Consider the following 25,058-nt stretch of genomic DNA (forward strand, 5'->3'; position numbering starts at 1 on the left):
CAGCAGAAGGAGACAACACATGGTGGCAGATACATTTTAAAACTGTCTGTCCTCCTTTCACACTTTTCCCTGCCTTCCTCTTGCTGCTTTATATAATAATGGTGTTTCTCGTGGAACTGGCTAGTCTTAAGGGCTACATGGTAAAGATTCAAGGAAACAATAATATCTAGGAAAGAAAACAATATCACAACATCTTGAATATTGTTAAAAATGCTTTACTAAAATAGACAATTCAAGATATTCTGTCTTAGGTTGCAAACACCAGCCTGTTACATTAGACATTTTCCACTCACACAATTAAACTAAGCACTGCCCATGGGCAAGAGTTATACAGATGGTTGACCAGTATCAGAAATTGACATCAAAAGAATGAAACATTAAGTTTGGAGCTGAAAGCTTGTGCTTCTGCAGTCACTCTCATTAGGCAGTTCTTGTTAGTGGCTGGCTAAAAGACATTACAAAGGAGGAGATAAAAATCAGGGCTGCAAGTAGAGCTCTTCTCTTAAAAGGCTGCTTATTCTTTAGTTTAGCTAATAAATAATGTCATTGCACTAGGGTAAGTGTGAGGACTTGACTGGGTTTGTCCAGATCCCCCCACCCCCTTGGGTTCAGAGAGATGTAAACAGCAGGGGCGCAATTCTGCAATTTCTTGCAAAAATAAACCTTTTAGCAGAGTTTTGTTTCTCTCATAACTGAAGGATCGTGTCAGTAACAGAGAGCAGAAGTTCTGCTTCAGTTAATGAATCGTGCCACTGACAAATGAAGGCCCTGAGCATTCAGAGTAAATGCAACTTTGGTACTGGGAAGCAGATGCTCCCTCCTAGCATTTGTAGTACCAGAGTCCGAAGAAAAGAATGCAGAAAAAACAACTTCTTCTGCATGGTACCCTTCTTCTAGCCCCTCCTCACTTCAGACAAAACCCAGCCCTTGAGCCCTCTTCACGGCTCGTCTGTTTTCAGAGGGCAGATAATGCTGCTGCTACTTCTTAGGTATGGCATCTGCCAGTAACCACTGCATCCTACTTCATGTTTTCTGAGAATACAAAAGTTTTCACTGAAGACAAAAATGAATGCATTTGCAGTCACCTTGTTCTGCAGACCAGAGCATATACCAAGTTTTGCCAACAGTAGGAAGAGGAATAAGAAATGTTAATGGTTGAGAAGAGGCCACAATTTACTTTCTTATTAGTATTCAAACAGAAACTTCTAGAAAGAAATGACAGAACTTTGGTGTGACACAGGAATTTCTCAATGTGGATCTCAAACAGATTCTGGTAAGGAGTACACATGTAGGACGAGCATTTCCCGTTTGAAAAAAGCAGCCTGAATTTATGGCAAGGTGTCAGTGATGGGATAAGTATGGATGGCTCTATCCCCAACCCCTGACTTCTTGTTGCTGACTGAAGTAATTCAATCCAAAGCACGCCTTGTACCCTCGTGCTGTAAAACCTGAGATATGAGAAGGGATAGCTTGATCAGCTACAGGCAAAGTTGCACTGCTAACTGGAGGAAAAGGACCAACCTTCACAGTAAGGCAAATTTCTGAGTCTCCAACGTGTTCGGCAAGACCATAGAAGACGAGTGCGCTACTTCCTCCCCTTGCTGGGAATTGCCAATTATTTTCAAATCCAGTTTGCAGAGAAGGCAGCGTGAGGGCAATCTTTGGTTTGACAGAAGCAGGAAAGGTGTTTTAGAGCAAACAGGCAACTGCCCAACAAGGAAATGTTCATCACAAGACATCAGTGGATTAAGTTTTCCTTAGCTGCATGTGTAATACCTCTTTGTGATGGGGTAAATTCACCTGTACCTTACACATTCCTTGGGGAAGACAGTATCAAGCTTCCAATTATTTCATGGGATGGTAAAAGTCTCTACAGCTGTGCTGTTTTTACTTAGGGCAATGGGTGGGTTTCAAATGGAAGACCATACCTTAGAGCTCACTCCAACCAAAGGGACTGTGGTGCTCAGACCACTCCCTGGCCCACTAGGTCTCACTGGGCTGTGCCAGTGCCTGCTGTCCTTGGGATAGCACTAGACTTGACTCTTGGGTGAACACCACCTCAAGTCAGGTGCCCTGAATCAGTTCATGCAAGAACCTGAGGAGCACCAGCAGCAAAGGGAAGAAGGCTGTGGGTGTGCCTTGCTGAGAGCAGAGAAACAGAACTGGCTCTCACAGCAAAGTGAGCTGTCAGATCAGCCATTTCATCTGACTGCAATCTCCTTGTGGGTGGAATGTGACAAGCTCTTCTGGCAGTTTGAGTTTCAATAGCTGGCACTGCTGCCTCGTTGTGCCAGCACAACTGTGTGTTATGACTACATGCTAAATGAATAAATTTATCAAGTCTGGTAGTCAGATGTATGGTGTAGCTGCACAGATTTGTAAAGGGCAGCAAAAGTGAAACACAGGCACACATTCTGCTTAGGAAATGCCTACTGCCTAAAAAAATGCTTGGTAAATTACTGTTTTAGCCAACACCTTTCCTAAAGCCATGCCCAAAGTGTACTTACAGAAAGCCCTTCTTGAAAGACTGGAGTATTCTTGCCATGTATTTGCTAAGCTAGCAGCTGGATTCTTGGAACACTGAGGTTGGCAGCATCCAGAATTGTTCACTCTTCTCTGAATGACTGTTGATGCTATTTCTGATTTCTCTATTTAACATCTCACAAGCAAACTTAAGTTACGTATGTTAAAAATAGAAAGGGGTAGGAGAAGTCATGTGTCTCGTAGTCTGCCACCACATCCAGGAACTCTGTGCTTCTAACAGACTTGCTGGTGAAAGCTGGTTTTGAGCCCCTTGCATATTCTCTGCTGGGGTTTAGACCTTTTTACTTTCATAAGGCAGATTCTGGATCATTTATGGCAATCACAGTTATAAATCATGCTCTCATTAGGCACAATGCCAATCCAGGGTAAAGATCTGTTGTGTATCTTTGGTCCATGTTCTGCTCTGTAACCAGTCCCAGCTGAACAATATACCTGGAGATTGCAATATTTTCAGAAAGGCTGAAGTCCACAGCAGTATCACAGGTCAATAAGTCATCCCCAGAGACTGCAGCAGGTAAAAGGTAGCACCCAAAGTCCAGCTTGTCTCTATGTTGTTTACTTTCTTTGTCAACTATAAAGGAAGAAAAACAAGTTGTTCCTGACAGTAGTCTAGATTCATAAGGTACACACATAACAGCAACTACATGTTACAAATCTGGAAAGCTTCAGTAGATAATTAGTCAGAAAAATGAACTAATGCATTTTAATTGATAGGGTTTTTAACTTTTTTTCCCTCACCTTTAAGACTGTGTTGTCCCTAAATCCAAAACCGTCCTTTAATAAAGCAGTGATGTAAGTAAGATCCATGCAGAGGAAAGGACTGGCTGAGTTGTATCTCTCCATGTTATCACAGACTAGAGAAGGAAAAAAGAAAAAAAAAAAGGAATCTCAGCAAAATAGGGGCTTTTATCTACATTGTACATTTGAACTGAACTCAAGCCAACACTTACTAAAGCAGGCCACCCTCATCTATTAGTATATATGACATATATGGTTATATATGACACATGGTACACACTATAGAGCTGTTCTACTGATGTTGGAGAATAAACCATATAATACATCCAGTTTCTCTTAACTCCATCATAAGTACATTTTTATTACAGCAACATAAGCCTCCCAGCTCTTTTGAAGAACCCCTGCTCAACTGATAACTAGCAGGGTGTTAGATTACTTATTTTTTTCAAGAATCACTTGTTTTCATCATCTCTTTTCCATGGATGGCTCCAGTAATGGATTCTACCTTCTAGGATGGCAGTTTATTTTATTTATCCAACCACGCTTGTCCAAGGAAATGGAAGAGGCTATTGCCCAACTAACCATTCCCTCACTGCAGTTCAGTCAAGATTCTGCAGTCAGGGTGACAGTGACTGGGACATGTATTTACACTAAGCATGGTTTTCTAGACCTACTTTTACTGCCCTGTTCTACCAGCAGCAAGAGCAGAGTTCACTTCCTTCTAAGAAAAGATGAGCAGCATCCTTCTACTATTGAAATGAGATGGAGAAGAATTAGTTCAGGGCCACAGAACTCATCTCCCGATGCTCTGAAGATAAGTAAGTGGTTTGGTAACATTAGGTAACATCTTAGCCATATCTTTGGAAATAAGTTCTCTCGCTATCCAGGGAAAGAATAACAACCAACCCACACTCAAACTTTAGAGCCTAATCCCCCTATTAAGTTTAGCTTAAAAGTCATTAAAATTTAGGCCTTATTTTAGAAAAGTCAGTCCTGAACTACATAATTAAGCATCTTCTGCAGAAAAATATGGTCTACTCATTCTCATGAGAACAATCACAGTACAGAGGTAACTTGCTCTTAGCCATCAGTAGCCAGGCAAGGTGGAAGCTCTTTATCCACAGGAGGTACAAAACTAGAACAAGCATTCAGGAAGAAAGACAGGGGAAGATAAAGGAATGAGGAAGAGGCTGTCAAACATTTACTCTCTCCCTCCATTTTGTTAGAGATTAAATAGGATTTAAGATGACAAACTTACAGAATTCATCACTCCCTTAAACTCAGAGTTGCAGTTTGACAGAAGGAGCTCTTATTTTGTAGTGACTCTATAAACTATCTCCTTCTCCTGAACAGAGCTGTAAAGCCATCAACCCCTCACTGCTCTATCACATGTCTTCTGCATCAGTTAAGAGTTTTTGACTAATAAAAGTAACATGATAGGTGTAAGTGAAATAAAGGTTAAATAAATTTGCTATTCTTCCAAGTCACGTAAAGTACTGCCTACACGTTCGTATTTTTATTTCTTGTCCAAACCAGTTTCCCAGCTCATGACAATTACCTTCTTTGGCTTTTCTTTCAAAATCTCTCACTTCCAAAACACCTCCGCGTTCATAATCTGTAAAAGATGTGAGAAAACATCATCACAGACCTGACAGCATTTGAATTCTTTATCTAAGTTGACCCTAGAGTGCAATTCAGCAATGCTGCATTAGGAGGGAGACCTGTTTGGAACAGAAGACAGATCTGCAGGTATAACTGGAGCCCTGAGCAGATTTCATGTGCTGAACACCAAACTGCAGTGACGGATAAATGTCATTCCCTTGAGGCATTTTGTGTATCTAGTCTTTCTCAATAACATTCCTCTCCTCTGCTCCCCATGGCTCCAGCCACCAGGGTTCCTCTGTCTACCTTCTGGATGACATGCTCACATGCAGTAGATTATCCCGAATTTACCAATTAGGTTGGTGTCAGCTGCTCGATCATAGTAATAGGAGAAAGCATAGAAGGAACTTCCACGAATCTCATCTGGTTGGTGAAGTTTCCCTTTGACAACCTTGAGTACTTCCAAGTAGCAAGGTTTGAATCCTGTTTCTCCTGTCAAGATAAAGACAATGAGATGAGCCAAACATTATATGAAAGAGATGGAAGGAATAGTGGCAACAGGATGAAAAACAAAAGAAACAAAGATTAAAGCATCAGAACAAGAGCTTAGATATCCCTTCCATAGTCCAACATGGCACCTGCACACAGGCAAGGACTCTAAAACATCATCAAGTAGAATTGGTTAGAACAGACCATCACAGTGTCTGAAAGACGTGCCACGCAAACTACTTCCATGTCAGGCACAACTCCCATTGAAATGTTCTGTGGTCAGCAGAATCTTCTACATTTGCTGCCACCTGTCCGATAAAACCTTGCTTTCTCTCTCCATCACATTGTAAGTTTACCAACCTACTCCACACACACCAAATCTGCAATTCGGCTCTCATGTTTCTTAATCTGTTCAAGTCTATGATGGCAGCAGACTCACCCTCTCTATGCAGCACTACAGACTCACTATAAGTGAGATTAACTGGTAGGCCAAAATGTTTGTACCTAACACAGACAGAATTTTGCACTTTCCTCACAGCCTCAGAAAAGCCTCTCTTATTTGCACAAGTAATTCTCAACATTTCCTATAAAGTTATCATTTTGTAATAAGAGATCTCAGTCAGAGGACAGGGGAATAGGTCAGATACTCTATAGTTTCAGATTTTAATCTGGATTTCTCAGAAGTCAACCTCTACAACTGGACAGCTATCCTTTATACCCCAATCATCATCAGTTAACTGAGAAAATATTTGTCAAGGAAAAACTCAGATTCTGGATGTAAGACTTACTGTAAAATAAATAAATCTCCTTAATTTACCTTCTTTGTTGCCACCATACCGATATTTCACTCCCCCAAAGTGCCACTCTGCTTCCAACTGCTTTGGCAAACAAGAACTGCGGAACATTTGTCCATCCACAACTGGAATGAGAGCAGAGAGGAGAGTCAGAAAGCACAGAATTTAACATAGCTATAGATCAATATGCAGAACCAGAAAAGGCTGAAAGATCTTCATAAAGATCTTTAAGCAAAAGTACAAAAATCTGAATTGATGCATGTGGCACTAACTGATTACAAATTAAGGATCAGTCTCAAGTCTGGAAAAATTATGTTTTGTCCTGCAAACAGCAGAGCAGCTGGGGTTGTAATTTCTTAAAGAGATAAATGGTACCAGGATATTTGGATAATGGCTATTCACCACAAAAAACAACAACTGAGAGGTGATAAACACACAGATGCACAAACCCTAAAGACAGCAGATAATCAAGACAAACAAAGCAACTGAGCAATGAAGACAAAACTTCCTAAGACAGAGATCAATGGCCACTACAGGATCCACTGAATGTACCTTTGAGGGGTTCAACCAGAAATACTGTAACTGATAGGAAGAAAACATGATTATTGCTGCACACACAGGTCTCACAGAAAAAGCAAACTTCTAACAGAATACTTGAGACAGACTGTGAGGCAGCAAAATTTACTATGGGATTCTTAGGGAAAGGCTCAAAGGCTGGGAAAAGGGGGAATCAAAGGATCAGGGAAGCACAAGTATGGCAAGCCAGAGGGGGACTATAAAAGAAGACAATCACAAGTAAGCAGGCAGCTGATCCTTGTGCTTTTCTCTCTGGGCCTTGTGACCAATCACTGCAGTCTATCCTATCTTCTTACTCTCTACTCCCAGCTATTTTTGATTCGAGTACATTCCAGTAATTATCACAGGTCCATCCAGCTGTCAAGTAAGAATCCAGAAGGTGCAAAGACCCCAGGTCCTGACCAGAGACTAGACAAAAGGCCCTAGCTCTGGGTGAGAGACTGGAAAGATTCAGGAATTCAAGTATGCACTCAGGTTAGTGAGTGAGAGCTTGTGATGTACTTGTGGGCTTCCACCTAGACTAAGCAGTGCACACAACAGGTCTGGGGAACGCCACAGACCAGGCAAATACCAGAGGCACCTACGAAGTGGGTTTGGCCTAAGCAGCAACCTTCAGGAAAAGGATCTATTCATGCTGCTTATGCTTCTGTGAATGCTGGCAAAGCTGTGAGTTTGGCTTGCTCCCATGTGATGCATTTCTGGAATTTGCACTTGAGTGTCATTGGCTGGCTGATCTCAAAAACAGGGAAAAGCAGCTGTCTCACAAGACAGCTCCTTAACAAGTGGTAGCTGTTTTCAGACAAATATATACCATCAGAAACAAAAGCACAAGATACAGAAGTGAAGAGACACAGGAAGTGGGCTGCTGACACAAGGCTAAGCCTAAGCATCTCTTCATAAATCTCGAGTGTTTTACTACATGAACATACCTTCCATATTCAAAGCTCCAAGCGTTGCCAGTCTTGCAGCTTTTAGTCCAAACCCCAAATAGCTGTGAACAACAAAGACAGATGTTACAGTCTTGATTCCTGCATAGCTTGTATGCTTTACCTACTCCCCTTTTCCTAAGTCCTGGAATACCCAAACCAAATTTTCTTCCTCTGATTCCCACAAGGCTCCCCTCTCTAAAACAAAATTCTCTTTGCCAGAACAACCCTGAGGGCCGAAAGAGTGACACAAACCCAAGAAGTACAAAGAGTTGTAAAATGGGTAAATCTAAAACTGCAGGAAGTGGTTAGAGCTGATGTGGCATTTATACAAAATGATCATGAAAAGCAAAAATGCACCGTATTAAAAATGAGAGAGAAAGAAGGGTATCTGCTGAATGCATGGGGAATACGGCAGCCTCTCCTTTGTAACACAAACAAAATGATGTGCTCTTAGGGCAGAGTGCAGAACCTCCCACAACATGGGAACTGTGGTTTTGTGTGAAATACACCTGTTTGACACCACAGGTAACTGCTACATTCATTATAACCTAGAATATGAACAATGCTTATGAGAATGTCATCACACATTGCAGCAACACAGCTAGATTAAAATCCTGTTGACTCTTTCATTCCCACCTCTGTGTTTGGCCACTTACCACTTTTACCATGTCATTTTAAATGTTTACAGAATATTCAGACTTAAACTAACCTCCAGCTCTCCCTCAATTTTTAGGAGATGATTTTTTCAATCCCAATTATTTTAGGTGAGCTAATGGACTGTATTGATGACTACAGCAATCAGTTACATCAGCAAATGTAAGGAGTAAGAGAGCATGACTATTAGACCAGCTCTGCTGCCAACTAAGTAGATTCTGCAACTGACTGAGATGGCAATGTTCACACCACTAAGGAACAAGTCTCAGGAAAACTCTTTTTCTCTGATCATGTTTAGTTCTGACTACTGGCACAATATCTACCTTTCTGCTTGTTCCAGAATATTTGGCATGAATCCAGTAATAAGAATTCTTCTTAAATATGGGGTCACAATGCTTTGCCTTTATTTGACAGACTGTTTCCAGACAACTAATGTCATGTTCCACATCTGCTGTTCCATGCAGGTAAGTAGTAAAAAAAGCAATGGTTTCTGCTGCTGGTACCAGGATGATGTGGCTGTTAGCTTAGGGGCTGCAAAGACACTGATTTCCCCAGTGGAAATAGCAGTCTTTTGCTCCTCACCTGTGGGTATAGAGCTTGTAGGTGCTATTAAACATTTCAAATGAGGTAAGAAAATCCCCAGGGGTTTCCTTCAGAGTTTCCTAAAAGTTAAGTATATGAAAAGAAAAAGTTTTAGTTTATATTATGGAATAAAGGATAACCAACTTTAATGTAGTATCACATATACAGCCAGAGTTTACTCATCTGATCTGCTCTGAAAACAAAGTGAAGTTTTCCAATGGAACCACTGCTGGAATACCTGCAGCTTTTAACACTGATTTTATCTACATGCATCTCTGTGTTACTTCAATGTACAACAGATCAGGATGAAAACACTTTCTAATAATTCAGGTAACCTGAATTTTTCTAGAGTACTTACATGCTACTCTACATGTACAGAGTCCCCATCGAAATCAGCTGCACTGGAAGTGCTATGAACTTCTGCAAGTCACACTAGGCACCTAAACTGAGGTCCTCAGAAGAATTAAAAATACGAAGTATAGGTCTCATTTTCACCATGTCAAATGTCTTGCTGGGTACTCATGGAAACACTGTGAGCACTCGCTCCCAGTCTTAGGGCTGCTTCACCTAAATCAGCCTCTTGTCTCACCACCTTCAGTTTTTTCCTCTCACAGTGTTCCCTCTGTGCACACATCCATCCCACTGGTACCCTGTCCTAGCTTCCTGACAGACTAACTCACACTCTTGTAAGGCTGAACTGCTTTAGCAATCATTTACTATTTCTTTGTGTCCACTCCCTAAGCTCTCAGTCTCAGTTTCTGTCTCTCCTCTCCTCATGGCCTCATTCCTCCACCTCTTCTTGGCTTGGTGCATTTACATCAGACACTGTTATTCTGGGCCAAGCTGCAGAATCTCCAGAACTGAAGCTGCATAGCCCTGCAGTTACCATTCAAGCAAAGGAGATCCAAATCTGGATTGTTTTTTCTAGAGTCCTAGACAGAAGTCTGCTTGAAGCTGAAAGGAATTTGACAGTATTCAGCTTGACCTTTTCCTGAGCAAATACATATCAAAATTTGTTTTGGGTCTCAAGTTGATTATCACTTAAATGGCAATCAGATCCCTGGCCTCATACACAAAGAGTGCCGTATTTTGAGTTCTGTTTCTAAACATTACATCACAAAAACTATTTAAAGGAGAGATCCTAAATAGTTTGAAAAAAGACACTTGTTTTCTCCATGTCCTACTTTCACAAAAATGAGGCAGACACCAGACAGACAGTTTCATAATTACTATGGTTGGTTTTTAGTTGCATTTAACTTTAGCAATAATGCAATGAAATTAAAATCAGCTCTATGCAGTTATCATTATGTGTTCTCTAATTGCCTGTAATTCATATTTAATTAACGAATTTCTTACTACTGCAGTATTTTGTTCCAAACTAATACACGCGCAAACACGTGACTGCCTCGGATTGCAGGAGTGAAAAATCCCCACCGCTAATCAAAGGGAGGTATTCCTGCTAATTCTGTCAGATGGGAAAAAATCCCAAAAACATACTGAGCTTATTTATTTGAACTTGACAACACAGGGGAGAAGCAGACATAGTGTACAAGCAGGCAACATGAACCTTGACTCCACACTGCCCTACAAATTCACACCATTAGTCTTGGTCAGTAGCAAACACTCCAGGCCTTTTCCTGCAAGGCCTGAAGGGGACACTTGAATCCTGAGCTGAAGTTCAACCTATTTCACAGTTCTATTTATTCTCCAAAACTCTGACATGAAACACCCTTTCCTGTTGGTCCAGTGCCCACTTTAGCAGGTGTTATCAACACAAAACAGAGGACAAGCCCAGAGTATACTTGAGGCTTTGCTGAACAGGATAAGGTTGCATGTCATGTTTCAACATAACACGCAATTGCAGAATTAAAATATCCTGATGTGAAAGCCATGTGTTTTGTGGTCACCAAACATCCTTTGAGAATCTGAAGTTCTATAAACAAAAAATGTTGAAGAAATTACTCCTTCAGAAAGAGTGACATAAACAATATCACAATATAAAGGTACAGAATGATACAGTGCCTTTCCATTACCCATGTAATTTTCTCATGCAAACTGGAAACTCGGGTCCCAGTTCAAACTGTTTTTAAAGAGCTACAGAACTACTAAGAAATCCAGCAGAGGTGTCTGAGGGACAGAGAGCAGAATGCTCAAAAGGAATGAGAAGAAACTGATAAGAAAACAGAGAACTGACTGTGCTACTATTAAAGAAATTTACCCTATACAACACTCCACCCCTCCAAAATTTAGTGAAGATCCGTTATCAGACTGGAATGGGGGAAAAAAATAGACCAGCCCCTACATTTCTTCTAATATTCAAGAACACTACCTAGAAATGTTCTACATTTGTTGAAAACACAGCAGTATCAACATTATAGAGGCTTTCCCAGCCTGTGTCTAGAAAACAAAAGCTATTTCTTTTTGGTTTTACTGACTTGCTTTCCTTTTATTTCCTTATTATTCAGGCTCCTTTGTTTGCAAGCGCCTATCAGCGAACTGCTGATCTCAAAGGGAACAGAAATACAGATGTTCTGTAAACCACAGATGTTCTGCTTGTGCCACTGCTGACAAAGTGATACCAGAGAGTGCAGCAGTGCTCAGGTCTCTCCACCAGCCTTGCAGTCCCAACCCACACACTTTTAACCACTCCTCACCTCAAACCGTGGCAGGAAGGTGATTTGGGTTGAGGCTCCTCCCAAGTCCAGAGTCCCAACAGTTTGCTGGTTCTGGCCAGACAGCTGCCCTGCAAACAACACCATGCTCAGAACAGCCCCAATGCACAAATGCTGAAATACAGACACTCTGTGGGTGTTCAGGCAGCCACCAGATTATCACAGTATCAGAGCAACACAAGGAGGGCTGAGCTTCAAAGAAAAAACCTCAGAGAGACCAAGCAGGCAAACAGAAGGTATTACGAAAGATTCATAGACTTTCTTCCTTGATTCCAATCTCTCCTCCAAGGAGTCAAAAGCAGATAAATCTCTTGGTAGCAAGCAAAATCTGAAAGTAAGAGACAAAGTATTGCCTGCAGAAGACTGTCAGGAAGAGTACACAAATTTGTAACCACCATATAGCTGGTGAAAAGCAGTAGGGGAAGGACGGGCACTAAAAGGCAAATCAGATATTATAATTTCTCTTCACCCAGAGCAGCTTCTTTGCTTGCTCATCTATTTACTAGAGTACTGATTTTCTTTTCACTGATTGCACTCCCAGAAGCTCTTAGAGCCAGTAGTGCTAAGCACCTGCACCACCCCTGTAGCTGCACAGCTCACGCTGGGATGAAGAACACTGCAAGGCTTCTTTCCCACACATTAGCAATACCACTTCCCAAAGCAGGTTAGGGAAACCAGCTTGCCAGTGCCTCCAAGATCTGAGCAAATTCTGGCACCTTTGAGGTTAAGATGTCTCTTTCTCACTACAGACTCCAGAACACAGTCTGCCCAAGACCATCCACTTCTTTAGCACTGGTGATGGAGCAGGGAGGAAAAACATGACCAAGACAGAGGAACTTGGGGTGATCACCTCCACAGAAGAGACTCAAGTTCAAGTTTAGACAGTCGTTATACAGAATTAACTACCTGTCAAAAAGTTCACAGTGATCCAGGCTAAAATTCCTGCAAGGAGTGAAAAAAAGAAGGAAAAAAAAAGTCACCACTGAATACTTTCACAATGTCCTGCCCACTGTTACCAGCCCTCCATGTTATTTATTTGCCAGAAAGTCATTACTTACTTAACCTGACCACCCCAGACTTCAGAGATTAATTCAAACTCATAATTACATTATATGATGCATTATTGAGTCACACAAGTCTCATGAGCTGAAATAGGTAGGACTTTGTAACATCCATGCAAGTGCAGCATACACTAATCTTATCTATTATCCAAACCAACATACAAAGAAGTAATGAGCTGACACAATGCACAAGTTTCCTTAGGCCTGTTTTTGCAGTCCAGCATTTCAATTCCTAATCTGAAAACTCCATTCATACCACCCTGTGTTTTAATCTTGAGGTTTCTATAATTACACTACAGACAGAGCAGCAACCAATAAACACAAACAGCTCTTTTGACTCCAGTGGCTTGCTTGACACTGGCATGATTCTCACCCAAACACAGGCAAACATGTGACAGTAGAAGAGGTAGGGGATTTCAAATAAACTTGGCAGGCTACCCTGTGCTCCTCTATTATGCCTCAGTGGTCCTGCCCCCTGTCAATACAAGTTTTCCCTACTGTACAATCCACCCATTAATTCAGAGTGACAAACTATGCACTGCACCATTCTTACAAAATACTTGAAGACAGAAGGATACTTCTCCTTTTCTCTCAGCCCATGTGGAGAGATTTTGTTCTTTAATCTTCCTCTATTTATTAGCTGTTTAAGCACTGTGATAATTCTTCTTGCTTTCCTTCAGCACCTTCCAAAGTGGCAATTTATTTGCCACAAGGAAGTGTTCTAAACTGAACGTAACATTACAGGATGGCTCTCTTTATCAGGCATCCATACAGATGTTTATTATTTGCCTGTTCTTCAAGGTAGTATGTCTGGGTATGTAGACAGAATGTTAATGTGGTTTTATTCTGCACTGCAAAATCATCGTTCACTCTAAACCTACAACATATTTCACCTTTTCTTGTAGTTTACAGTACTTTCTTACTACTTTACTATCTGTATTTTTACCAACAGAATATTTTAACTTATTATTTTATTATTTAGTAATCTATTTTTAATACTTGCCAATTATCCTTCATTCTCCCCTAACATTCACAATGCTCCCAATTTTAGATTGAAAATTGATGAGCTGATAATAATAGGCTATTTTTAATGCTGATATTGCAGAATTTACAAGGCACTTTCCATAAGCTTCCCAGCTTGCTATACACTGTCATGTAGCCTTTCAGAGGTGGACACCATCTCTTTTGCACCAGCTCCCAAGAGCAGGCTTCAGTTGGTCAGCCAACTTCAGTTGGTCAGCCTGCATCAAACAATACTTATTGTTGAGACAAGGTTTTGTTCTGACACCTGTGAAATCTCTTTATGTATCTGCATCTGTAGCCTAACAGGTGACCAAGTAATGAACACCACCTCAGAAAGGCAGGATTGCATTGTTTCAAACAGGGCCAGTAATATTTTATTTTTTTTTTCTCCTTAGTTTAAGGACTATTTCTATTTCCCTCTCATGTTCCTAAGATACCTCTCTTTTCCCCAGTTCTTCTTTGCTTTTACTTTTTACCCCTCCTAGAACATACCTTCATGAGATCCGTCCATGATGCCAACACTGTCCTCTGGAACAAGGAATGGTGACTCCTCAAAGACTTCTTTAACCTGAGGGATGAAATAGTGATTAGATTTCTTGGTCTTCAGAATCTTATTCTGCTCTGAGGGTGACAAAGTTCTGTTTTACACAGCAGCAGAATATAAGGAAAGCGTGATGAATAGGGGCCAGGAAATAAAGAAGTATTGTAGGTCTCTCTCCATGCCTTCCACCACAGCAAGATGGGATTTCAGGACCAGATAAAATATTCTGCGAGTTTCGTGCTATCATGGGATTACAGTCTCTTTTCATAGATGAAATTCTCTTATGCTAATTAGAATAGAGAACTGAATGAAAAAAAAAAAAACAGGGAGAACAATACTGGTGCATTCAAAACAACTTAGTACTACCTCTGAAAGCAGAGCCTGAGCTTTCTCCTCTGACAGCAAGCGAAGTCCAGCTGTGGCCTTTAACACTACCGGGGTCTTTTTCCACAGATGAGGTGGTACAGCATCTATGGCCATGTCCAGCAATGTTTTGACAGTTTCAGCACCCTAAAAAGAAAAATATGTTTTTCCATATGGTTTCCCCCTACAGGCCATCAGAGAACAGGCCTCTCAGTTTCCCCTCAAAACTTGTGAGAACAGTATTCAATAGCAGAAGATACACGCAAGATAAGTAAAAAAAAACATGTCAGACTTCTCATTAGAACATTAAACAGAATGTCTGTGTTGGAAGGAAAGCTGCATTCATAAATATATTTTAGGGAAGATAGATATCATAGTTTGTGGAAGGAATTTTTTGAAAAGGATGGAGGGAGGTGAGGGAACCAATTACCTGATGAACCTAAACATCTTGCAGTATGATGAAACTAAATTGTGCAATTACTGACTGAGGCTACCAAAGCAAGGGAAAATACCTGGAGATGTCACTAAATGCAACAGAAGAATTCCAAGTGTGTCCATAGCAAATATTGCAATTAAAATGCCAGCTGTGCAATGATTAGCAAAAGTACAGACATCACTGCTGGCTCTCTATTTCCACTGCTCTAACAATTAAGTTTGGCATTAGCAATAAACATTCTCCTGTGAAATGCCTAGAAATTTCTTTCTGGGGTGATTTCTCCTCTCCTACCCAACAAACAGGACTTACTGGAATCATAGGTGATCATATAAACATATTTTAAAAATCCCAAATCCATTCACTCTTCCATAAAGTGTCACACTCAAATTCCTGTAGCATGGAATCCAACTGAGGAAAATGAGAAACCTGAAACCCCCATAATGCTAGCCCCCAACTGCAAGGCTGCTAAAGCACACAAGATAGTGTATCTAATCTATAATTCCTCTGGCACCTCCTTTAATTTGTGAGGTGGCTTCCTGTCAGTGCAAGGGGTCTGGAAAATGGCAGCTTACTTCAGAACTGAGAAAATTATTAGTTACTTATATTTGGTGTAGTTATAGGGGAAATGGACACTGAATATGAATGCTGCTAGAGACAAAAACCACTTTTGTCTTTGATATTCTCAAAGGCACATAGTCTAGTTATATAAACATTTAAGCAACTAATTAAGCCACTGTTCCACTGATGAAATATGTATAACACCAGCTCCTATTTCACCGTGTAGAACTCAACTCACAAAAGTAGAGGAACAGGTTTAGAGAGACAGCAGCAGAACTTTTACATTTCTTCTTGACTTTTTGCAACTGCTATCAGTAATACTTGAACTGCTTGGTAGAATCTAAATGATATAACAGAAGCATGACCAACTCCCAGAGAATGAAGGACAGTCTTACCTTTTCAGGCTGATCAGCATAAGCAGACAGACCTGGCTTCACAGACTCAAAGATTTCCCCTTCCACCTCTGGAAGTTTTTCTGCAAGCAAACAACACATTACATGATAGTCAACAACTCAAATCTTATTCTTTAATTTCCAGAAGGTTGGCCTCAACTCCTAAAAGTGACTATTCTTGATCCTCTTTGCAAACCAGACTATTCCCTTCCTAAAACAAGCTTTGCTCCTTCACTTCAGGAACACATGTAGCAGACACTTGCCTTGGTACCCTCCAAGTTCACAAACAATGTATTAATAACATTTTGTTATAATTAAAACTATGTTCATTTAGCATTTGTGCACTACAGTAAGTTACAATAATGCAGCATAGTTGTTGCCTATTCTTAATAAAATTTCTTTCCTTTCTGTTCTTAAGCTAATTGTGAAATACTAGCACGTATTAAAACACATATAATCAACTTCCTATTATCCTTGGGTGATTCATCCAACTCAGAACAGAACAGAGCTGACTGTGCCCAAGTACTTGGCTGAGAAGCCATACAAATTTGACCACTGCTTCCAGTTTGTGTGTAGAAGCTATCCCTGAGTATTGTGTATGACAAGCCAGGCTGAGTCCAACAGAACTGGACCTTGTATCATTCCTTCCAAACTACGGATGAAGTCATGCAGAGACACATAAGTACTATGTCCCAGCAACCAGCCTTCAACCTCTGCAAAACTTCTGGCTCACTGTACCCAAGCTAATTCATCCTCCTGAATCTTGTCACTCGTGCAGCCAAAACTGGGCACCTCTGCACCATGTGAGCAGCAGATACACAGGAGTGTGGTGCATCTCGGCACAGCTCTCCCAGAAATGGCTCAGACCTTCAGTACTTAATAACTCTCTAATTTCCTGGTTTTAATTTGCTACAAAATGTGACAAACATATGCAGAATTCAAGTATCTCTTGATAAAATTTAAGGTAACATGCAACCTGACAAAACCAGCATAAGTATCTTTTCATCTCAATGAAATACTCCTTTTAAACAGCTGCATAGATGAAAATGTTTGAAAATTTAGAATTCTTCAGTATACCCAGAATTATATCTCTGAGGCTCAAAAGACCTACAAAACAGTATTTACACGGCAAAACACCACGACAAATGGACAATGAACACCTGCAGGAGTACCATTTGAAGAACAAACTGTAGAAATCTTCAGCTGTCCCTAAATGCTGAGCTGGCAAAAAACAAAACTGTTTTGAGAAGTTGGAACCTAAGTCAACATAGATGGGGGTCTTACCTGGGCTCTTCTGCACAAAGGTGTAAATATGAATACGGGTTCCAGTGCTTCCTGCGTCAAACATGATGCCATAAAAAGTGTTTGCTTTGGCATTTATAGGGCACACATTAGGTGGAAAGAACTCCTGAAACCACATTACCCTGTTTGAATGTGAAAGAACAAAGGGCAAAGAGGAAAATGCCAATGCTATAAGGATGGGAAGTCTGGAAGATGCCATCTTGCCAGGACCCCTTGAGGCTGTCAAGCAGGTATCAGCAATCACAGAACTGCAGAAGGTCCTGAAGAGTTAAAAAAAAAACCAAACCAAAAAAAAAAAAAAAAAAAGGAAATTACCAAGGACTCTCTCCTTTAAAATTCCATTTAAAAAAAGAAAATAAATAAATCATTCTGTACACATACATTCGCTCTCTAGGTGCCTTTCAACACCTCATCCATAAAGAATTGTTTTATTGCTACAACTACATCTAACTGATTTGTTCTTTCAGAGTAAAGGTTTCTCCATTTCCCAAACACAGAAGAGATGGAATAGTTTGCTTTCCAGTATTTCTAGATTCGACTTTCAGACAATTTCCTTCTCTTATTTGTCTTGCAGATTTTCGACATTCAGAGTCTGTCTCCAGAACCTCCCAAAAGCCCAAATATTATCTGAAAAGAAACACTGCCAGAGGGGAACTTTGGTCAGAACCACTTTAACATTTACACACTTGAGATGCTGTGGCAGAACACAAGTGTTATTCAGGGTCACAAACAAAGAGAATTTCATCTCAGGCTAAGAACGGCTGCTGGGAGAGATTAGCACATAAAGAGAATGAAAGAATATCCTTCCAGCAGCATCCCCATCTCTGAGAAGAGCCTGTGCTGCACAAGAGGGGCTGAACTGAGCAGCACCTGATCTCTGCCTCTCAGTATTTTTTAATATGTTTCTTTCCTGTCTTTTTCCTTTGTTTTTTATTTTTCAGAATTACAAATAACAACAAAAAAATCGCAGCAAAACCCACACACTCTCACAAATCTAAAGCAGTTGCCCCAAACACTCAGGATGCTTACACAGCTTCTAACAACAGTTTCACAAGCCAAAGCCCCGAAGCTGTGTTGCACACACCTGGATACCAAGATACAATTACATCTCCTCTTACACCTATCCCTCTGCACTTATTTTTGCTGAGAAATGCTAATAAAAGACATGGGAAGAGAAATCATGTGGCACCCAGGTAAAAAGGAGAATATATAGGCATCTTTAACAGCAGAAATGAGCATGTGACCAGATGTCCCACCATATGCAGTATCGCCTGCACCAACCTACACACAGAACACTCACATACACAAGGTGCAAACAGCTCCTCATCACTTTCCAGACACTTGGCAACACATCCATCCACCCACAGCACTGAATATTCTACTTTATATGGCTGCTCATCAGCTCTGCCCAAGACCCCTGCCCACTGCTTGCTCTTACATTTGACTGTCTTTTAGCAAGCTGCTCAGCCCCACCATGTTCATTCTCTTGAAATCTTTACTTGCTGTCTCTATCCTACATGCATTCATTCCTAAACCCTCTCCTTTCTTTTCTATGTGAGTCTGCTATAGCCTCTATTTCCACACACCCTTCTCCCACATCCAAAGAGCTCACTTATATTTGACTACCTTTTATCCCAGATTCAGCCCTTGTAAGACTTTTATTTCCATTCTTCACCTTTGTCCCCAGTTGCAGCGAATGGAGATTTAACTTTTACCCATTCCCAGCAAAAAAGGTCGCATTCCTCAGGCATCTCTCTAACTCACTCCAGCATTCTGCTATGCCTAGAGCCAACAGAGTGCAGAGCCCACTGCAGACAGGTAATGTCACCTGTCTGCTGTGACCTTTATTTTTATCTTCCTGTTCCTAACAAAAGCAGAGAGATGTGGGCAGAAGCACAGACCCCTGATCCTCACTGCCCTAGAAGCACACTCTTGAGAAGAACTGACCACAGTTCCGCTAGCGAACAACAGCCCTGGCCTGTGCCTGTGACAGATCAACTCCAATTGCACTAATTTCTGAAGTATCCACATTTTATGCAGAAAGGAGTAAATACACAGTTCTGTAACAAAGTGCTCTCCTGAAGAGACCTGATAAGAAGTGCCAAGCAGTTTAGCAGTTTTGTAGCTATGGGTTTGTATTAAGATGCAGCTGGCACTACCCAGATTTCCTTCATCACAGCAAGGAGGGCCACTAAAAATCCAAGCAGCTGCACTGTTTTAACAGAATATAAGGTGCATTAGTGAGAGTCACTTTCCAGCAGGTTCAAAGAGGTGATCTTATTCTCATGCAACATAAGGATTTTTGTTTAATGAATGATCACAAACACAACCCAAGCACCTATCTCAAGAACAAACTCCAGAGTCCTATTACAAACAGCACATGTGACAGTTATGTAAGCCTCAGAATCTCTGATGATCCGAAAATATCTGAGCAACTGCCATCATTAACTCATACTTTCCTTGCCAGATCCTTAGTCTCACAAGAAATACCCTCCTGAAGCTTCTCTATCCCTTCTCAGATAACCACCTCTATATCACACTTTCTGTTTTCTGTATTTCCCCTGACTTTTTTTCCTTCCCCTTTTATGCTTCTAAGGACAAATAAAACCCTGTAAAACAACAAACTCACAACCAATCACCTTGGGATTTTATTTTTCTTCTCCATCATGAAGAATGAAAAACACACACTGAGCCCCTTCAATGACTGGTGAAGTCCATTTAACCAAGTACACTAGCAAAACAGTGTTCATAAGAAGAATGAAAACAGATCAAAGTAAGAAATCAGAGATGAGAGAGAAAAATCAGCAGAGCATAACAGAAATGGAAAAAAGGATTTGGAAAGACAGAATCGAAAGTACGGAAGAAAAAATTCGGGGTACATAAGTTACTGAGAAGGAAAAATATTTTCAAAACAATTCCACTCAACTTAAAAAGTCCTACCTGGTATCAGAATACAATAGGGTGGAGAAAATTAACAACAAAGAGAAAGGAGAAAACAGGGTAATTGTAATGTGAGCACAAGCTGATTAATGCAATGAAGCAGTTCAGCAAGGTAAAGCCCACAGTTCCCCATCAGTAGGCTCAGTTAGTGTCTTTCAAAAGGAACAGTAATAATCAGCATTGATCATGAGCACGCTAGGCACACACCTGAAGCAGGATGGAAGTAACAGCTATTCCACTCCAGGAATTCCTAATGAAAACCACCTTCAGAGCACCACGGCAAGAGACACCACGCCTGCACTTCTTCACCTTCACTGTCAGCCAACAGGAGTGGACTACGTATCAGGCAAATCATAAGGTCATGAAGGCACATCAAATACCAATTGAGTCGTTTTATTCAAATTTGAGTTTATCATTACTCAATACAAGAAGTGGAACATGCTTATGTAACTACACATGATGAATTTCAAGAAGTTGAAAGTTAACTTGAGATCAAGTTAGTAAAACATTTACACAAGCACTACAGTTGACCCCAACATCCCCGAGGCCTGAGCCAGCAAAACAGGATAGAAAACTCATTTCCCAACACAGAGAAACATGTGTAAATGTCATCTGTACACAGCAGATTTTAAGTACCAAATGAAAAAGCTGAAGAACATCCAATATAAAAATTTAGGAGCTATGCAAACTGTATGGTCCAAAAGCACTGGGATGTTGCATAGAGACTTCCAAGACTGAAAGCATGAACAGGGAGAAAAAAAAACCCAAAAACTCCAACCCAACACACCACCAAAAACCCCAACCAAAGCCTCCTTAAACAACAAAAGTAAAAACTATACCATAATAATAACAGCTAACTTTAAGACAGCAGAACACAACCTTACTCAGAGCTCACCATATACAGAAACACTGGTAATTTTCAAGACAAGAAATATTCAATACTTGACTATTTCTGACAAGGTAACACACAAAACACAAACCACGGAACAGAAGCACCTCCCTGTAAAAAGGAATGTGATCTGAGGGGAGGGGGAAGCAGTGCATGACAGATACACAAGAATTTCCCTTCTGTTTCCTAACATAATATTGGGAAATATCTGGAGAGACACAAAAATATTCAATAATAATAATAAGTATTAATGATATAAATACAGGTAAATATTTTACAAATTAACCCTAATTTAGGAAACAAAATTACATAATTGAATTAATATTTTCCACGCTAAAGCACACCAGAAATCATTCAGAATGGAAAGTCTTCTGTGCTCAAACAGCAACAAAATCTATTTTCCAGATGACCAGCTCTTATGGGCACAAAATCTATTTCCCAGATGAGAGGTTTAACACTTAACACTCACGACTAAATAAATACTTTCCAACCCTCTTTTTCCAGAAAGTTACATTTTTTTTCCTAAACTTATTTTTGTCTATTGAAAAAAAAATAGCTGTCTTGGATTGTTTTGACGAAAGTACAGTGTTTAGAAGACACAATAGAAGGAATAACGGAATTCAAAGGCAGAACTTCCCAGTATTTCCATAAAAATAACGACACGGTATTCTTTGAGCACATGTATTTTCGGCAAAATCCTGGCCCTAGTGCTTTAAACTCCAGGGGAAAAAAAAGTAGAACCAACTCACAAACATGCGTTATCGGAAGTTTTAATCTCTCTTCCTGCGTACTAAGGCTCCAAATACACATTATTTGCTTATTCACATTTCTGGGCAAGCGGGTTTTCGGTTTTCCTCTTTAATTAGCACAAGGCAGTTTTTCCGGGAAACCGCTGCACTGCGGTGCGGGCACCCTTCAGAGCCGCACACCTACGGGGCGGCAACGGCACCTTTTCCTGGGACGGCTGCTATTCCTGGAAAACAGACTTGGCTGCGACAGGCTCGGGCTCTGAGGGCTTTTGCTGCCGTGCCAGCCGGGAGCGCTCCGGCGCTGACTCCCGCAGCCGCTCCCCGGGAATGCCCTGGAGCCGGCACCGCCGGGCTCCTGGCTCCGTCCCTGCCGCGCATCCCGCCTGCTCCATTTCCCACGGCTGCCACCTCAGCCCTCGCCCTGCACACGCCTGACAACCTTCCCTACCTTCCTTTCCTCTCCCCTGGCAAAAGCCTCCGCCGTCCTCCCCGTGCCCCGGCGGTGCCGGGGAGCGCGGCCCGACACTCCACAGCTCTTCCCGGAGCCGGCACCGGTGGCGCTGGGCAGGAACGCCCGCCCGTCCCCTCCTCACCGGCCGGCCCGCGTTATCTACCGCTCGATCGGGACGGGGCGTCCTCCCTCCCTCCCTCCCTCATGCCCGCCCCGGCACTAACGGAGACGCGGGCGCAGCTTCGCCCGTCTCCCGCCGCCCGCCCGGCCTCGCGCCCAGCGGAGCGCCCCCCCCCCCCACCCCGGTCCCGGGAGCGAGCACGGCTCGGGAGGGCTCACTCCGCCCGGCACAGGCGGCACGGCGCCCGCCCCGCGCGCGCTCCCGGTCCCTTGGCACCGGGGGGGGGGGGGGGGGGGAGGGAAGAAGGGGGCGGCGGGCGCGCGGTGTCCATGGCAGCGCCCGGACGCTGCCGCGCCCCTCCCCCCGCCCCCGCCGGCTGCGCGCGCTCACCGGCCGCTCCCGGCGCCGCATCCCGCCGGCCCCGCGCGCCGCGTCACGGCCCGCCCGCGTGACGCACCGACCGTCGCGGGAGTTGCGCGTGGCGGGCGCGCGCCGCGGGAACGGGCGGCGCCCCCACCGGGCCCCGGCCGGCGCTCCCGGCGCGCAGACATCGGCGGCGCAGCTCCCCGCCGCGGGGACGGCGCGAGCTCCCTCAGGCAGCGCCCGGCCCGCCGGGGCCGTGTGGGGCGGCAGCGCCCCCCGCGGGCGGGAAGGCGCGCGGCGGGTCGGGGCCGCCGGGACGAACCCCCCCGGGGACGGATCTCCCGCTCCCTCCCGCTGGAATTGATCCCGGCCCGCGCCTTGGCGAGGGACGGCCGAGCACCGCAGGCCCGCCCGGCGCAGGATGGTCCAGGCCTTCGTCGCGGGATTGACGAGGAGAGGGCTGAGGCGCTTGTTCGGCTCGAATAAACGGAGAGCTGGGAGAGAATCTGCTGGGTTTGGCTACTTGGAAGAGGTTTCAGAGAAAACGGAGCCAAACTCGGAACATAATGCGAAAGAAGCCATATGCTGTGGCTCCCATTTGCCCTGTCACAGATTCTTTCGCTTTACCCCTGTTCCTACTTTTCTAAATCCAAGTACCAAGCAAGCCCCTTTTACAGTTAGAAAAAGAAACTGAAAATGGAAACGAAAATTCGGTTATTCTAGCATCCTGTTTGTTGAATAGGAAGATACAAAGCTCTGATCCCCATACACTGATGAGATCAGTTAGTAGCAACAATTTTCGTGCTCGTGCCAGTTCTTGCTTTCAGCCTGTCAAGTATAAAAGATCTTACTTGGACCTTTTTCCAGATGGCCAGTTTTCTTTCAGTATCAGTCCTTTTTTCTCCTTTTGTAAACTTCCTCAGCACTGCACCGCTATCTGTAGCACAGAGCACAAATAAAATGGAAACACTGGGAATGGCTTTATGGCACATGACCAGAAAATCTGAGAGAGACTGAGAAAACACAGCACCAACCAAGTATGGTGGCGACCAAAAAAACTGCAACAACTATTGGAAATGAAGGATTGAGAGACGGACTGAGTAAAGAACATAGCCCAAAATGTGTCAAATGAGGGGACTGAGGTGGAAAGGTTCTATATAGATGTTCTGTAATGTGAATCAGGAGATCATATCCAGTAGAAAGCATTAAGAGCAAAAGGCCCAAACTGTCTATAACAAAACAAAACAAAAACGGAGGCATGTGCAGCAAAGAAACAATTTCCTGAAATCAAAACATTCAAAAGCAACAGAAATAGCACAAATGATGTGCACAGAGACCTAGGGGAAGCACATAAATGCTCCTGGGTATGGAAACATTGAAAACTAGTGTCCATCTTCTTGGACAGACACCTAAAATATCCTTTGCATTGTAATATTGTTTGGATTTGGAATGGTTATGGAGACTTCTGTAGTGAGAACAACTGTATGAATTGCAGTATCCTAGTAATTAGTAATGACTTTGTGGGAACCTAATTTCAACTAGGTTATCACTTTCTGGTCATTATTCCTATGCATTAAACTAAAGGTAAACTCAAAAGAGTTCTTTGCATATTCTGCCAGTCCTGTGGAATTTGACAGAGAACTTCCAGTACAGATATGCTTCTGTAGTTTCATTTTAATAATTATTGTTGCTTCTTTTTTGGTTTATAGGCACTGCTTTTTTTGGCATTGCTCTTTCTCTTTTTACTCACTCTGCTGAGCCAACAGTGAAGCCTAAAAAAATTACAATTGAGGTGCTAACAACTGATCACTGTATTGCTGATCATGTTAACAGAAACATACAGCAGATGGCAAATCCAGTCTGTTTTCCACTGTTTTTTCCATATCTCAGAACCCTCTGCCTTGCATTGTGCTACCGAGATTGCTTTCCTCAAACTTTCCAATAGTCTAAAAATTAAGTCATTACATGAAACAGACACTGACATATTGAAAATAGGATCACCTGCAGCACAGTACTGGTTGACAGGATTACATGTTATAGTATATAAAATGAAACCTCAGATTTACAAGTATCTCAGAACTTCTGTTAAGATGCAGTTTAAGTTAAATTAGAGCTACACATGCTGCAGTAGCCAGGATTGCGGGTCTCCAACCTTGTGCTAGACATCTGTACCTACCAACTGCAGCAGTGTCTGAGCACTTGGATTTTAAGCCATAGAGTTAAGTTCCCCCATAGCTGAAGCTTGCATACATCCTTGGTGAGAGATCAACATGATTCTAAACCCCAGAA

The 25,058-nt window shown here is 42.3% G+C and overlaps 1 protein-coding gene across 8 annotated transcripts; it reads right to left on the reverse strand.

Annotated features, from left to right (window-relative positions):
- Positions 1-199: 199 nt before the first annotated feature.
- Positions 200-22,442, reverse strand: ENTPD5 (ectonucleoside triphosphate diphosphohydrolase 5 (inactive)). Of its 8 annotated transcripts, XM_062495089.1 has the most exons (15): positions 22,283-22,442; positions 20,404-20,510; positions 17,239-17,516; positions 15,958-16,037; positions 14,572-14,715; positions 14,157-14,232; positions 12,487-12,522; positions 11,563-11,651; positions 8,909-8,988; positions 7,673-7,734; positions 6,191-6,292; positions 5,236-5,376; positions 4,841-4,897; positions 3,283-3,398; positions 200-3,115 (listed from the first exon to the last, which is right to left on the reverse strand). In XM_062495089.1, exons 3-15 carry the CDS (start codon positions 17,453-17,455, stop codon positions 3,029-3,031), a joined length of 1,287 nt encoding a protein of 428 aa, XP_062351073.1. In that variant the 5' UTR covers positions 17,456-17,516; positions 20,404-20,510; positions 22,283-22,442; the 3' UTR covers positions 200-3,028. The 8 variants fall into 8 exon arrangements, 6 of the variants coding, with proteins under 6 accessions (XP_062351073.1, XP_062351072.1, XP_062351075.1 ...); XR_009933296.1 differs by lacking the exon at positions 22,283-22,442 and having other exon boundaries at positions 200-1,659; positions 2,508-3,115; positions 17,239-22,274; XR_009933297.1 differs by lacking the exon at positions 22,283-22,442 and having other exon boundaries at positions 200-445; positions 1,522-3,115; positions 17,239-22,274.
- Positions 22,443-25,058: the final 2,616 nt, after the last annotated feature.

This window comes from Cinclus cinclus, chromosome 6 (genome assembly GCF_963662255.1).
Source record: "Cinclus cinclus chromosome 6, bCinCin1.1, whole genome shotgun sequence".
Classification (NCBI taxonomy): domain Eukaryota; kingdom Metazoa; phylum Chordata; class Aves; order Passeriformes; family Cinclidae; genus Cinclus; species Cinclus cinclus.